The following is a 12862-nucleotide window of genomic DNA, read 5'->3' on the forward strand; positions in this document are numbered from 1 at the left end:
CTAGCTGGTAGCCCAATGATTAGAGCAGTCAGTATGATATCAGGACTTGAACTTAAGTCCTTTCCCTTTCAAGTGACTGTCCTAGCAAGAAGACATTGGCTTCTCTGGGGCTCTTTTTTTCTTCCTTTCTTAACGAAAATTTTCAATTTTTTCATTCTGTAATGGAGCAAAATGGTCAAAACCTCAAAGTATTTCATGAAATGGAATTCTTGGTTTCTGGCCAAGTCCTAGTATGTGTATGTTATCTCCATCTTATAGGTGGGGAAACTGAGGCATGGGGCAATCAAGTGACTTGCTCCGGGTCATCTAGAGGTATGCCTACACTACAGCGCTAATTCGAACTAACGCATCCAGACTAAAAAACTAGTTCGAATTAGCGTTTTGCTAATTCAAACTAGCATGTCCACATTAAGTGGACCCTGAACCGGGATTAAGGATGGCCGGAAGCAGTGCCAGCAGGGCATCAGATGAGGACTTAGAGCGTGGAGCTGCTATCTCAGGCTAGCCGAGGGCTGTTCTTAAAGGGTCCCGACCCCCACCCCGGACAGACAGTTCTCAGGGGTGCCCCGCTTGCAAAGCAGTCCTGGCTTGGAGTGCCCTGAGTGCCCACACTGGGCACATCACAGCACTCGGCCATCAGACCAGCTGCACTTGCAGCAGGCTGCCATCTGGGGAGAGGGGGCAATTGGGGGGCTGCAGGAGAGCTTCCACCCCCAGAAGCCCGCAGAGCCAGCCCAGTCCTCCCCATCGGGGGCGCGTACCCCATTCCTCCCTCACCTCCTTCCACTTACCCTTCCCTAGCCCCTTTTCTTGATGTACAAAATAAAGGACAATTGTGTTCAAAAATGGAATCTGTCTTTATTGAACAAAACTGGGGGAGACTGGGAAAAGGAGGTGGGAGAGGGGAAGAGAGAGGCTGGGAGAGGGGAGGGCAACTACAATGATCAGGGGTTGGGAACAGGTCCCATATGAAGAGAGGCTAAAGAGACTGGGACTTTTCAGCTTAGAAAAGAGGAGACGGAGGGGGGACAGGATAGAGGTCTCTAAAAGCAGGAGTTGCGTGGAGAGGGTGCATACAGAAAAGTTCTTCATTAGTTCCCATAAAGAAGGACTAGAGGACACCAACGGAAAGGAATGGGTAGCAGGCTTCAAACTAGTAACTGAAAGTTGTTCTTCATAAAGCAAAGAGTCAACCTGTGGAACTCCTTGCTGCAGGAGGCTGTGAAGGCTAGAACTAGAACAGAGTTTAAAGGGAAGTGAGATCAAGTCATGGAGGTTGGGTCCATGGAGTGGTATTAGCCAGGGGGTAGGAGTGGTGTCCCTGCCCAAGGTTTGTGGAAGGCTGGAGAGGGATGGCACGAGACAAATGGCTTGGTCACTGTCTTCGGTCCATCCCCTCCAGGGTCCCTAGGGTTGGCAGCTGTCGGCAGACAGGCTACTGGGCTAGATGGACCTTTGGTCTGACCCAGGACGGCCATTGTAAGCTCAGGGCTCAGGGTCGGGGGTCTCAGTGGACCCCCTTGATTTTCATGCACACCTGCTCCTTGGTGGCCAGGCTGGCAGCTCTCCTGCCCTAGCCGGCCACTTTCCTGTGCCTAGTGCGGAGATTGTGGACAAGGTCCACGATGTCCGCACTAGCCCAGGCGGGTGCCCGCCTCTTGCAGTCCCGGGCAAGCTCCCGGGAAGAGGGGGAGGGGTGGGGGGCATCGGGTGGGTTGCTCGATCTGTGCCAAGTGCAGGGTCTGCTGGCTGGGTGCTGGCAGGCTTGCACCTGGCACGGGCACTGTAGCCAGCCCATGCCCCTTTAAGGGGTCCGGGGCCGGGCGGGGGGCAGACGAGTTTCCCTGGTGTTGGCCAGAGTGGCCACCAGGGAAACCTGGGGAGGGCTAGCCTCCCACTAGTTCGAATTAAGGGTCTACACAGCCCTTAATTCGAACTAGTAAATTTGAACTAGACTTAATCCTCGTGGAATGAGGTTTACCTAGTTCAAACTAAGCGCTCCGCTAATTCGAATTAAGTTAGTTCGAATTAATTTTGTAGTGTAGACATACCCTAGTAGACCAGCACCAGAGCCAGCAATAGCACCCAGATCTCCTGAGTTACCAGGCCACTGCTCTCTACCTTAGGCCATATTGCCTCTCAGAAAGTTTTAGTTCGCAAGCCCCAGTGGAGTTCACGGGGTCTCTGGCACTTCTCCATTGTCAGGACCAAAACTCTGCTTGGGATAGAATTTGCATGTTGAATTTGGTTATGAATTTCTTCTCTTTTAGTGCTGTGGGTGTCCTGTGATTGAAGGTTTGAAGAGGTGTCAATATTGTGAGTGCCATTCTCATGGCGGAGAGGCATTTCTGACAGGGAAGTTTTCTGCAGCAGACGGCAGATTTGCTTTCTCTCCTCCAGAAGCTTGCTCCAAGGCCAGTTCCAGCACCTTTTCTGAACACGCAGTTTGCTAGAAATAGAATAATGGGGACACATGTCAGCCCCTGGGGGGGAGGGAGGGGGCAGTGTCTCTCTGAAAACTTAGCCCATTGGATGTAAATATTTACCAACTCTCTTCTGTCCCCTAGGATTACTTTTCTATTATCTTAAGTGAGGCTTCTTGATGCTGAAGCCTTTTAACAAGTATTTCTTCTTTGAGAGGCGCCCTGTAGGTGCTTCACAGCAGGTATCGGTGTGGCGCACCCACAGGGATGCTCATCTCAAACATCAGTTACTGCTAAAGGCGAGTAACCTCCTCTTCCCAGCAAGGAACATGAAAAGCCCACATGCTAGCCTACTATCTTTCTAACAGAACACCTCTTTCCTCTCTCTGAGAAAAGCATGGCCAGCCAATAGCAGCCTGGGTCTTGGCACAGTTAGATATTAGGAGCAAGAGAAGGGTAGGAGTCTGAGTTTGACCTCACTCCCTGAGGCTGCCCAAAAGAGTATGTAATCTAGGCCTCCACCTCAGGACCCTAGGCAGATGCAGGGAAGGGTGTGGATTCAGCCCTAATGCTCTCCTGTCAGCAGCCGACCCCAAGCCCAACTCTCCGCAACCTGTCATCCTGCCAAGCACTGAGTTTAGCCCTATGAAGTGGAAATCCATCCACTTCATGAAAAAAAAAACTCACGCAGCTGCAGACAGACATCTTCTTCCTGAGTCCCACTGTTTCGCCATCTGCACAGCCCTATGGCGTCATTTCAGAGAGAGGGAACATGAGTGAAGAGTGCTAGGGGGAAGCGGGAAAAGAAAAAAAGATAGACCCTCCCATCCCCACACTTTCTCAGTTTCTTTCTCTTCTGATCTGTCTTTGGAGACTATCCAGTCCACAACACTATACACGGTAATAAAACTCCCCTGGCTCACCCGACTGGCTGGACTTAGTGTAACCACCACTACATGGATTTGAACCTGCGACCTATGGAACTGAGTATAGGCACCTCTACCCTCTGAGCAAAAAACCAGTTGGCTCCCAACTGATGCTGTAGAGGACTCTTGGTCTTAACTGTTGCTGTGGTCTAGGTACCATTTGCATTGCTCAGTAACCACACTAGGGCTATGTCTACACTGGCGCGACCTTGTGCCAGAAATATGCAAATGAGGCTAAGCATGGAATATCGCAGCCTCATTTGCATATCTAATGAGCTGCCATTTTTGCAGAAGAGGCTCTTGCGCCAGAAGGAGCTGTCTACATTGCGAAAAACCCTCTTGCGCAATGCTGTTACGCTGATTATTGTGTCCGTTTCTAGCACAGCAGAATGCATATATAAGGGAAAGTGTCCTTTGTTGTCTGAATATTATTAAGTTATGATAACACCAAGGGGAAAGCTTTCTAGCTGCATTCAGCACAAGCGAAGGGGATTTCTGAACATTATAGTCTCTCATGAACGGTGGCAGACCAGAGAGCTCAATCTCTTATTCTGAAGTCAGTGGCTTTGGCTTTTAGTATAATTTCCGTCTGATCAGAAAAATAAATAAAAATGACACCAGCGCCTTGTAGGCATTTTAGGATTAAGTGAACAATTGACCGAAAGTCCAAAGAGTTCAGGTTATTAATGTAGACAACTTCACAGGCTTTCAAAGTTTCCAGCTTTATGTGACTCCGATGTAAGCAGGTTTTTCAGAGACTTCCTCGACAAGTAGTGATGCCCTGGGAGCTGGAGCGGGCTGTATTTGCACAGACACACAGACTGTGCAAAGGGGTTCAGCAGACAGGCCTGCTTTGCCAAAATGATCAGTTTGACCTGGCTGGGGGTTTCAATTCACTGTAGTATTGAATGCAGGGCTAATGAAGTGTTGTTATCCTTACTGAACGAGTGAAGGGTGGCAGGACTGTTCTGGGGAGAAAGTGTTGCTGCAAAAGACAAGAAAGAGGCAGCTGCACAGATATTCCACTCAGGGAAATTGTTAAGAGCCGGGCTTAGTGGGAGAACCTCAGAAGATGGCGTTGCAGAAGTGATTGTGAGCGGCCGGGGAAAGTGGCAGAGATATCAGTGGCAGCAGAGATAAGAGCAGCAGCATTAATGAGCCAGCTGTAGAGGTGGAAGTGGAGCATGTTCATGGAAGTGAGGCCAGATAGACATGAGCCTGCTACAGCCCTGGCTAAGAGAGAGGTTTCTTTTTGCTGGTGTTAGAGGCATTGCTCAATGCCCCATTCCCCTGTTTTTAGGAGTGGCAGGGGGTGGACTCAAGTGAATGCAGGTCTGACTTCTGGGTCTTTGCTAAGCACAGCTAACTCTGGGTGGGGTGCAGTGAAGGGAAAGGAGAGAGGCATGTTAAATGGACACTTGTTTGTTGGACTTCCATACCACAATGTGGAAGTTTGAGCAAAGGACACTGCCCCACGTACCATGGATGGGTGTTTGCGTATGGTGACATGATTTTGAATTGTATTTGAGGTGGTTTCCCTTTTAGTTAAAGGTTTCTTTGGTTATACACAGCTTCAGTGCAGAGTTAGGTTGATGCAAGGCAGCGTATGTTGACCTAACTCTGGGTATGTCTACACTACCACCCTAGTTCGAACTAGAGTGGTTAATGTAGGCAATCGAAGTTGCAAATGAAGCCCGGGATTTAAATATCCCGGGCTTCATTTGCATCTTGCCGGGCGCCGCCATTTTTAAAGCCCCGGTAGTTCGGACTCCGCGCCCGCGGCTACACGCGGCACGGACTAGGTAGTTCGGATTAGGATCTCTAATCCAAACTACCGGTACACCTCGTTCCATGGGATGTTTAAATCCCGGGCTTCATTTGCAACTTCGGTTGCTTACATTAACCACCCGAGTTCGAACTAGGGTGGTAGTGTAGACATACCTTATGGAAGTATCTACACTTAAATTTTGTTCCCATTGTCCTGACTGCAGGGGCGGATATAGGGCAGGGCGAAGGGGGCGGCCGCCCCGGACCCCGCGCTTCAGAAAGCCCCGCGCATGCGCCGTGGCAAAGGGGGGGCCCCGCGGAATTATGCTGCCCGGGGCCCCGCAAAACGGTCATCTGCCCCTGCCTGACTGCCCTGCTGCTCTGACTTAATAACTCCAACTCCATGAGCGGTATAGAGCCAACGTTGGTATAGTTAGGATGATGCAGTGTCAGTGCAGACCCTGCATTGCTTATGTCGACTGTCACCAGCTTTCAGCAGCCACAACAATAGTGCACTCTATACCCGTGCTGCTGGTACGGATGTGCAGTGCTGGTACAAGGAGCAAAGTGCACATACATACAAGTGATGTAATTACTGCGGCAGCTGTAGGCTGATGTAAGTTAGGTTCACGTAATTCCTCTAGTGTCGACATGGCCTCAGAGGCATCCAAAGTGGTCTTTAGTTTTCCCAGATTAGTGAGTGGAGGCTTGAGTTAGTTCTGTTTTCATGGTTAAGAAGAATTCTGAGGTACTGAATTTAGCCCCTGTTACTGCTGACTCCTCCTCGCAGAGGTTAAATGTGCACATAACATTGGAAAGTACCTGCTGATGGCTCAGAAGAGCTTAGCTCAGTGCCTACTGCCTCAATAAAGGGAGCGGCTTCTCTTTAGAATGAAGGTTATCAACTCTCCACCCTGAACCCTAGCTGTGGCAATGCACTGGAGAGACACCTGCAGTGACCTCAAGATCGGTACCTGACTGGGAAGTCTGTCTTTATTTGTAAAGTGAGATGGGCTACCCATCAGTAGACACAATGACTAGCTGAATCAGATGAGCGCTATCTAAAGGAGGGGAATATAGCAGAAAAAAGTTAATGGACTAGTAAACTTTTCAATGTTACGTAACATAACCAACCTCCCCAACCCCATCCCAATCGGCTCTTGCCGAAGCGGCTTTTGCGATGTAAGTTTGGTGGTCACAGTGCAGTGGGCAGATGTCAACGTCTCATAAAATTGCCACCCGAATTGGCAACTAGACTAGGGAGACTGGGAGGGATGCGGGTTTGTGGAGACTAATGTTCACTTTTCTAGAAGAGGCCCTCTAACTCAGGGTTGATGTGCCTGGACAATGTGTGGTAGAAGCTTGCGTTGCCACAGCTCTTGTTGTAAAGAGCCTGCTCTGCCCTCTTGCTCTAATGCCTGGCCATCACACTATATCAATGTTCACAACAAACAATCTTGACTGCATATGCTTCATGTATTCTCCTCCCCACAGGGCATCTGCTACTCCAGATTGGAATCTCATCATTTGCAAATTATAATGACGTGGATGTACAGGTCATAATTGGGGACACTGTGGCCCAGATCCAAGCACAAACAATTGATGGTGTCGATGTCATACTGCCTGCCCTGGCAGAAGGATGGTACAACATTTCTGTCATCATCAATGGCATTGTAATCGGCTCACGTGGGTGAGTGAATGTGCCCATTCCTTGAGGATGTGAATTTCATTAGCTTCATTCTATGTGGAATTTTTGGGTTAATGGAAAAGCAACGGAAACTCCGGCTTAGTGTCAGGGCCAGCTTGCTAACACAGAGGGTATGTCTAAACTACATAGCTCAGTTGACGGAGCCATGTAGATTTGTTTGTTCGGCAAAGGGAAATGAAGCTGCAATTTAAATAATCGCAGCTTCATTTAAATTTAAATGGCTGCCCCGCTCTGCTGATCAGATGTTTGTCGGCAGATCGGGGCAGTCTGGACGCTCCCCTACCGACATGAAAGGCCTTTATCGACTTCCCCGGTAAACCTCATTCTATGAGTCATAACGGGGAGGTCGATAAAGGGCTTTCAGGTCGGTGCGGGAGCGTCTAGACTAGTGCGCTGAGCCGACAAACAGCTAATCAGCTGTTTGTTGGCTCAGCGTGGCAGCCATTTAAATTTAAATGAAGCCGTGATTATTTAAATCGCGGCTTCATTTCCCTTTGCCGATCAGCCTAATCTACATGGCTCCATCGATGGAGCCATGCAGATTAGAAACACCCAGAGATCGGACTGTATGCTTTAAAGCTGATTAGCAATTACTGTGACCCTGTTTCACCAGTGAAACCCTTGTGTGCTTCAGTCCCTCTGCAACTAGTAGCGCTTAGTGCGAACACTACTGAAGTAGTGCAATCTGCCCCTTGAGAAGGGAGCTCTTCACGTTGCTCATCCATGACCAGGATCCAGCTAGTTAAGCACCTGGGCTCCAAGAGGAGTGAGTCTTTGGGGGCTGGAATGATAGTAACATCTAAGAGGGCACCTAGGAGGTGGCATGGAACCAAGTAGGAGTTGTAGGAAGGCTCTTCAGGGGTCCAGCCGGGAAAGAAAAGGAGAGAAAAGCGTGTGGAACACAAAGGAAAAGTAAAGGACTGATCCTTGTGTTTGTGTTTTGCAGAGTTGATCTATTCATCCAGTACGTCACTGAGGTCGTCAGTATAGAACCCTGCTGTGGGTCCGTTCTGGGTAAATACAGTGCTTATCATTTGTCACGAAACAGGTGCTGAGGCTCATGACATTTTTTTACATTTGGAAGTGATGTGGAACGCTCTGAAGTGCCGGGGCTATGAACTACCATGTCTAGGGGTGCTGGGGCTTAGCCCTGGTGCAAATTCAGCATTGGGTAAATAGCATCAGCAAATCTGTCATCACTTCTGAAGGCCATAAAGGGCACATCTCCCCTATGTGATTAGGAAGAATGGCCAATTTCACGTCAGTTGAGTCAGAGGTGGGGAACCTAAGGTGTCTGTCCCGCCCAGCTTGCCTAGAACCTGTCCCCCGAGGTTTAGGTCTCCCCCCTGCAACAGGGGCCCCAGTCTTGCAGGGCTAAAGCACCAGCACCATCAAGGAGCCCTGAGCCTCATGACCCAGAGTCGGGCAAATCAGGAGCTGGATCCTGACCCATGGACTCTGCCCCGGCAGAGAGGAAGCAGCTCTGTATGCTGCCGCACACCCTCCCCCTTGTTGGGAAAATGGCAGCACAGCAAAGCACTGCCTGGAGGCTTTCCCCCGCTGCTCTGATTGGCTGTAATTGTGGCCAATAGGAGCAGCAGGTGGCGGTACCTAAGAGCAGTGGGAGCCATGGAGCCATGTGTGTCCATGGGAGATGTGTCAGGTAAGTCCCCCCTCCTTCCCAGATGTTCCTGCAACTCCCCTCCTACCTTCATGCCACTCATGCACCCTACCACCCTCCCAGACCCCACTCCTCTTTCCAGCAGTCCCCTCCCACACACTGAACTCCTCATTTTTGGGCCCCACCCCACAGCCTGGGGGCCCACAAAATCTACTAGCTCAGCCCCCCTGCCTCTGAGGCTCTGAAGTGCGAGGGGAATGTGTGTGAGGGGTGTCTTTCTGCTTCAGTCAGGGGCTATGTCATCGAGATAGGGTTTTTTTGGCTTCTCACTTTTGTGCAGCCCGCTTGTCTTTCTGTGGGGCAGCAGCCCTCAGCCCAGAACAGGTTCCCCACCCCAGTAGCGATGATGGCATTTGCAAATGTGTGAACCCTTGTTCTGTAGACTTGTCTTGACAGGCAGCAGCCACCTACTTGCCTGGGACTGTGGGCGAGTGTGAGCACATAGAGTAGCCTGGCTAGTACTAAACCACATCAGGTTGGCCACAGGGAGATGACCAGGTCTCCCATCCTTTGAATTTGTTTCCCCTGAGGAATGAACCAGACGAACAAAAATCCACTCACACCCGAATCACTAGCTTGTTCTGTCCTCAGATCCCAGTGCTGAACATTCAATATCTTTGACGGACAGGAGGTGTCCCACTAGGACTCAAGTAGACCATAAAGCTTTGCTGGAATAGAGCCCAAGTGGAGTGTCCCTGTTGCTGTGTAGCACATACAAAGACAATGCACATTATAAGCTGCAGAAAATTAACGTCCAGATTTTACTCTGTCTTACACCAGTGTAAATCCACCGTATCCCCACTGAACTCACAGGACGTGCACCAGTGTCAATCTAGTGTCAGGAAAAGGTGAATCTGATCATAAAGGAGGCTGGCAGGGATTCACCGTTTTGTCTTTGAAGTGTAGGACTGGGGGCTAGAAACCGACATATTCTAATTTCAGCTGTGCTACGGATTGCATTAGCCAAATCACTTCACCCCTCCGCTGGCCATAATCATAAAGGGGCTTTGTGCTAGTTCATTAGTTCACATGTCAAATATTATTATTCAGCTTTGAAAGCTGATGCCAGCTTTGATACAGCAAAGCCCATCCGACTGGAAGGGTAAGTAATTAAAAACCATGGATTGTCGAAGAATTCTCCTTTTAGAAGGAAATTCAAGGTGTAGGAAAAATGTGATTGTAGGAAGGTGTAGGAAAGGTGTAGGAAAAATGTGATGTTCAGCTCCAGCAGTGTGCCAGGTACTTGACAGACAAATTGGAGAAAGGGCCTTTACCCCAAAGCGTGAGCATAAGAACAACCAGACTGGGTCAGACCAAAGGTCTATCTAGCCCAGTATCCTGTCTGCTGACAGTGGCCAATACCAGATGTCCCAGAGGGAGTGAACACAACAGGTAATCATCACATGATCCCTTTCCTGTTATCCATTTACAGACAAACAGGGTATGTCTACACTGCATTCCTCCTTTGAGAGAGGAATGCAAATGCAGCTGAGCAAAATTGCAAATGAAGTGTGGATTTGAACTTCCCGTGCTTCATTTGCATAATCGTGGCCGGCTGCTTTTTCAAAATACCCTATTTTGAGATGGTAAATGCTGTGTAGACGCGGTTATTTTGAGAAAAAACCCTTCTTACGAAATTACCCTTAAACCTGTTAATGGAGTGTTAATGGAGCAGTAGCATATGACATAGGGAGAGCCTTCTTGCTGACATGTTTTCCAAAGAGTTTATTGTGTTTTTAGTGGGACAGAGGAAAGCAGGTCTGAGTTATAGGGGCTGAAAGGCTGTGCTCACCCCACTGCATGTTCAGATTTTCTTAACCCTCCTCCTAGCAGACAAAGGTTGAGCTTTGGTGATATCTGCCCTGCAGTTGGCTATTTCTCCACTACGTGGTGCTATATCACAACCTCATGTGCAAGTCAGTTCCTGTCGCTCTGCACAAGGAGGAGGGCACTTGGGTGTATATGACACTGCTTCCTACATGGAGCCCTACATAGCTGGAATGCAGCTGCCAGAGTAAAGTGGCCACTTTTGGAGAACCCCATGCATGGCCAGCCTGTTTTTAGCACACAGGGATTGCAGCTGGCCTGAGCATTTTTCAAACCCTCACTGCTCTCCCTATCTGCAGTGTTACACACTGGGGTGCAGTGATGGGGGAGAGCTCGTGGTAGGAAGCAGTGTCATCTCAACCCAAGCTCCCTAAGTGGTGATCAGTTGCCAATGAACCTTGCTTTAAGTGCAGAAAAGATTGAGACAATGCAGCTATAGAAATCTTAAGTGAGGTTCTATGATTAGAATTCATTCTGATCCCTGGGCGCTAACCATTTGGTTTTATCTGTACCCCCAGGTGGAACAACCCTCACGATCTCTGGGAAAGGCTTTAGCCAAAACCCTTCCCTGATTGCAGTCTTGATAGGCACCGAAACCTGTCATGTTATCCGCTTAATGGAAGAGACAATATTGTGCCAGAGCCAGGCTGCTAAATTCTTGAATGGAGAGTCCCAGGACATCTCTGCACACGTGGAAGTGTTAATTGGCAATAGATCTTCACTGCTTCCCTCCTGGACCTTTCCAAAGAAGAATGTCACCTTTACTTATCAGATGGCTTTGACTCCAGTGGTTACCTCCGTGGAAGCAGAAATGACAGACAACAGCCTGCGTCTGGCCATAGGTGGAATAAATGCAACGGGTGCAGTTGCTGAACTTGGAGACTCTGAATGTGAGCTGGAGTTTCAATACGCCAATGGATCTACAGTCCTTTCTCAGTGCTCTTTCCCATGGAGCACTCTGGAACCTGGGATCTATCCCATCAGGGTTCTCCAGAAGCAAGTGGGCTATGCCAATGTGACAGCAGCCCTGCGGAACTTGACATTAGCCCCACAGGTAAAGGCCATAAGTCCATCACATGGCTCAGCTTGTGGTGGTCTGTTGCTCACCATATCCGGCCTTGCTCTGAAATCTGGGAGGAATTCGGTTCACGTGAGCCTGACGGGGAACTATACTTGTGAGGTCCATAGTGTGGCTTACAACCTTATCAGCTGTGCTTTGCTTCCAAGGGGACCTCCTCTGGGTGACTGGTGGCTTCCTGACGCATCTCAAGCCCTTAACATTACCGTGACTGTAAACGGAATCCCCAGCATCTGCATAGGAGACTGCACACTCCACCTTCTCGAACAGGGGACCCCACGAGTCGATGCTGTGGACTGGGAGATCAATGGGACGCTGGTGTCTCTGTTGATCAGAGGCCAGAGATTAGCTTTGGCAACTGACGAGCTTGTGATTCTAGTGGATAATCATGCCCCTTGTAATGTAACTTTCTGGAAGGAGACCAGCCTACAGTGCCAGACAGACAGCCTTTCCCCAGGGGAGCACAGCCTTTCTGTGTCCAACAGGAGAAGTGGGCATGCTTGCTTCAGCAGGGGCTCGCATATCTTCACCATCATGCCTTGTGTGCTCAAATTTTACCCCCACAATTTCAGTATCAACGGTGGAGGCCTTCTTACCATACAAGGGACAGCACTGCAAGGAAGGAGCAACACTTCTGTTCTTGTTGGGAACCAGCCCTGCCTCATTACAGATGCCAGCTATGTGGTTCTCCGGTGCATCGTCCCTTTTGGCAATGGTGCCCAGGTGTTAGCTCTAGGAATAGATGGCATCTCTTACCAGCTGGGTGAAATAAGCTACAGTGAAGAGTTCACCCCTGTTTTCCTTTTCCTTCCATCTCCGGTGGGTCTGCTTTTAACAGTGACTGTGTCACGGATCACAGGGGTGGAGAACATGCATATTACCATTGGGGATTCCCCCTGCACCAGTATCACTGGCAATCGCACCACTTTGCAGTGCTTAGCTCCCCGGCTTCCTGCTGGAGAATACCAAGTCCTCGGAGGCGACTTCCTTCGGGGCAGGGCTTCATCAAACTTGACGTTCAGCTCTCAGCTTGCTGTCACGTCCACACACTATAACTGGGGTAAGCACAGGAGGGGCTGTGGATGGTTGTCTCCGGGTAACAGCCGTGACAGAGATGTCACAGTTTGTATGTGGCGTTCGTGAGAGAAAATCACTAGTAATTCTCTCCTTCCCAGGCACGCCCACACTCTAGAATGTCAAGGGAAGTGACTATGGCCTCATTTGTTTATTCTATAGATTGTTATGAGGTTGCATCTCCTGGCTGGGATTCTGGGATCTGTCAGCTGCTTATATGCTAAATTCTCTTGTTTCAGGAGTTCATAATGTGATCACTTATTTTATCTGACTTCCCTAACGTAAAACTCAGTATACAATAGAAGAAGGACAATGGTAAGCAATCAGAGACAGTGTTGAGGGGCACAAGCATAAAATTTGAACACACACAGATCTAGC

The 12862-nt window shown here is 49.3% G+C and overlaps 1 protein-coding gene across 15 annotated transcripts in view; it reads left to right on the forward strand.

The window, feature by feature from the left end:
- The window catches only part of PKHD1 (PKHD1 ciliary IPT domain containing fibrocystin/polyductin), a 417767-nt gene that overhangs the window by 74650 nt on the left and 330255 nt on the right, over nt 1-12862 (forward strand). For all 15 annotated transcript variants that reach the window (XR_012902469.1, XM_075923353.1, XM_075923339.1 and 12 more), the window contains 3 exons: nt 6611-6806; nt 7771-7838; nt 10851-12470. Coding sequence is in view for 14 of the 15 variants with exons in the window: in XM_075923353.1 (XP_075779468.1) it covers nt 6611-6806; nt 7771-7838; nt 10851-12470 (1884 nt within the window). In the remaining variant the exon portion in view is untranslated. The remainder of the gene's footprint in view (nt 1-6610; nt 6807-7770; nt 7839-10850; nt 12471-12862) is intronic.

The sequence above is a fragment of the Pelodiscus sinensis genome, chromosome 3 (assembly GCF_049634645.1).
Source record: "Pelodiscus sinensis isolate JC-2024 chromosome 3, ASM4963464v1, whole genome shotgun sequence".
NCBI classification, from domain to species: Eukaryota; Metazoa; Chordata; order Testudines; family Trionychidae; genus Pelodiscus; species Pelodiscus sinensis.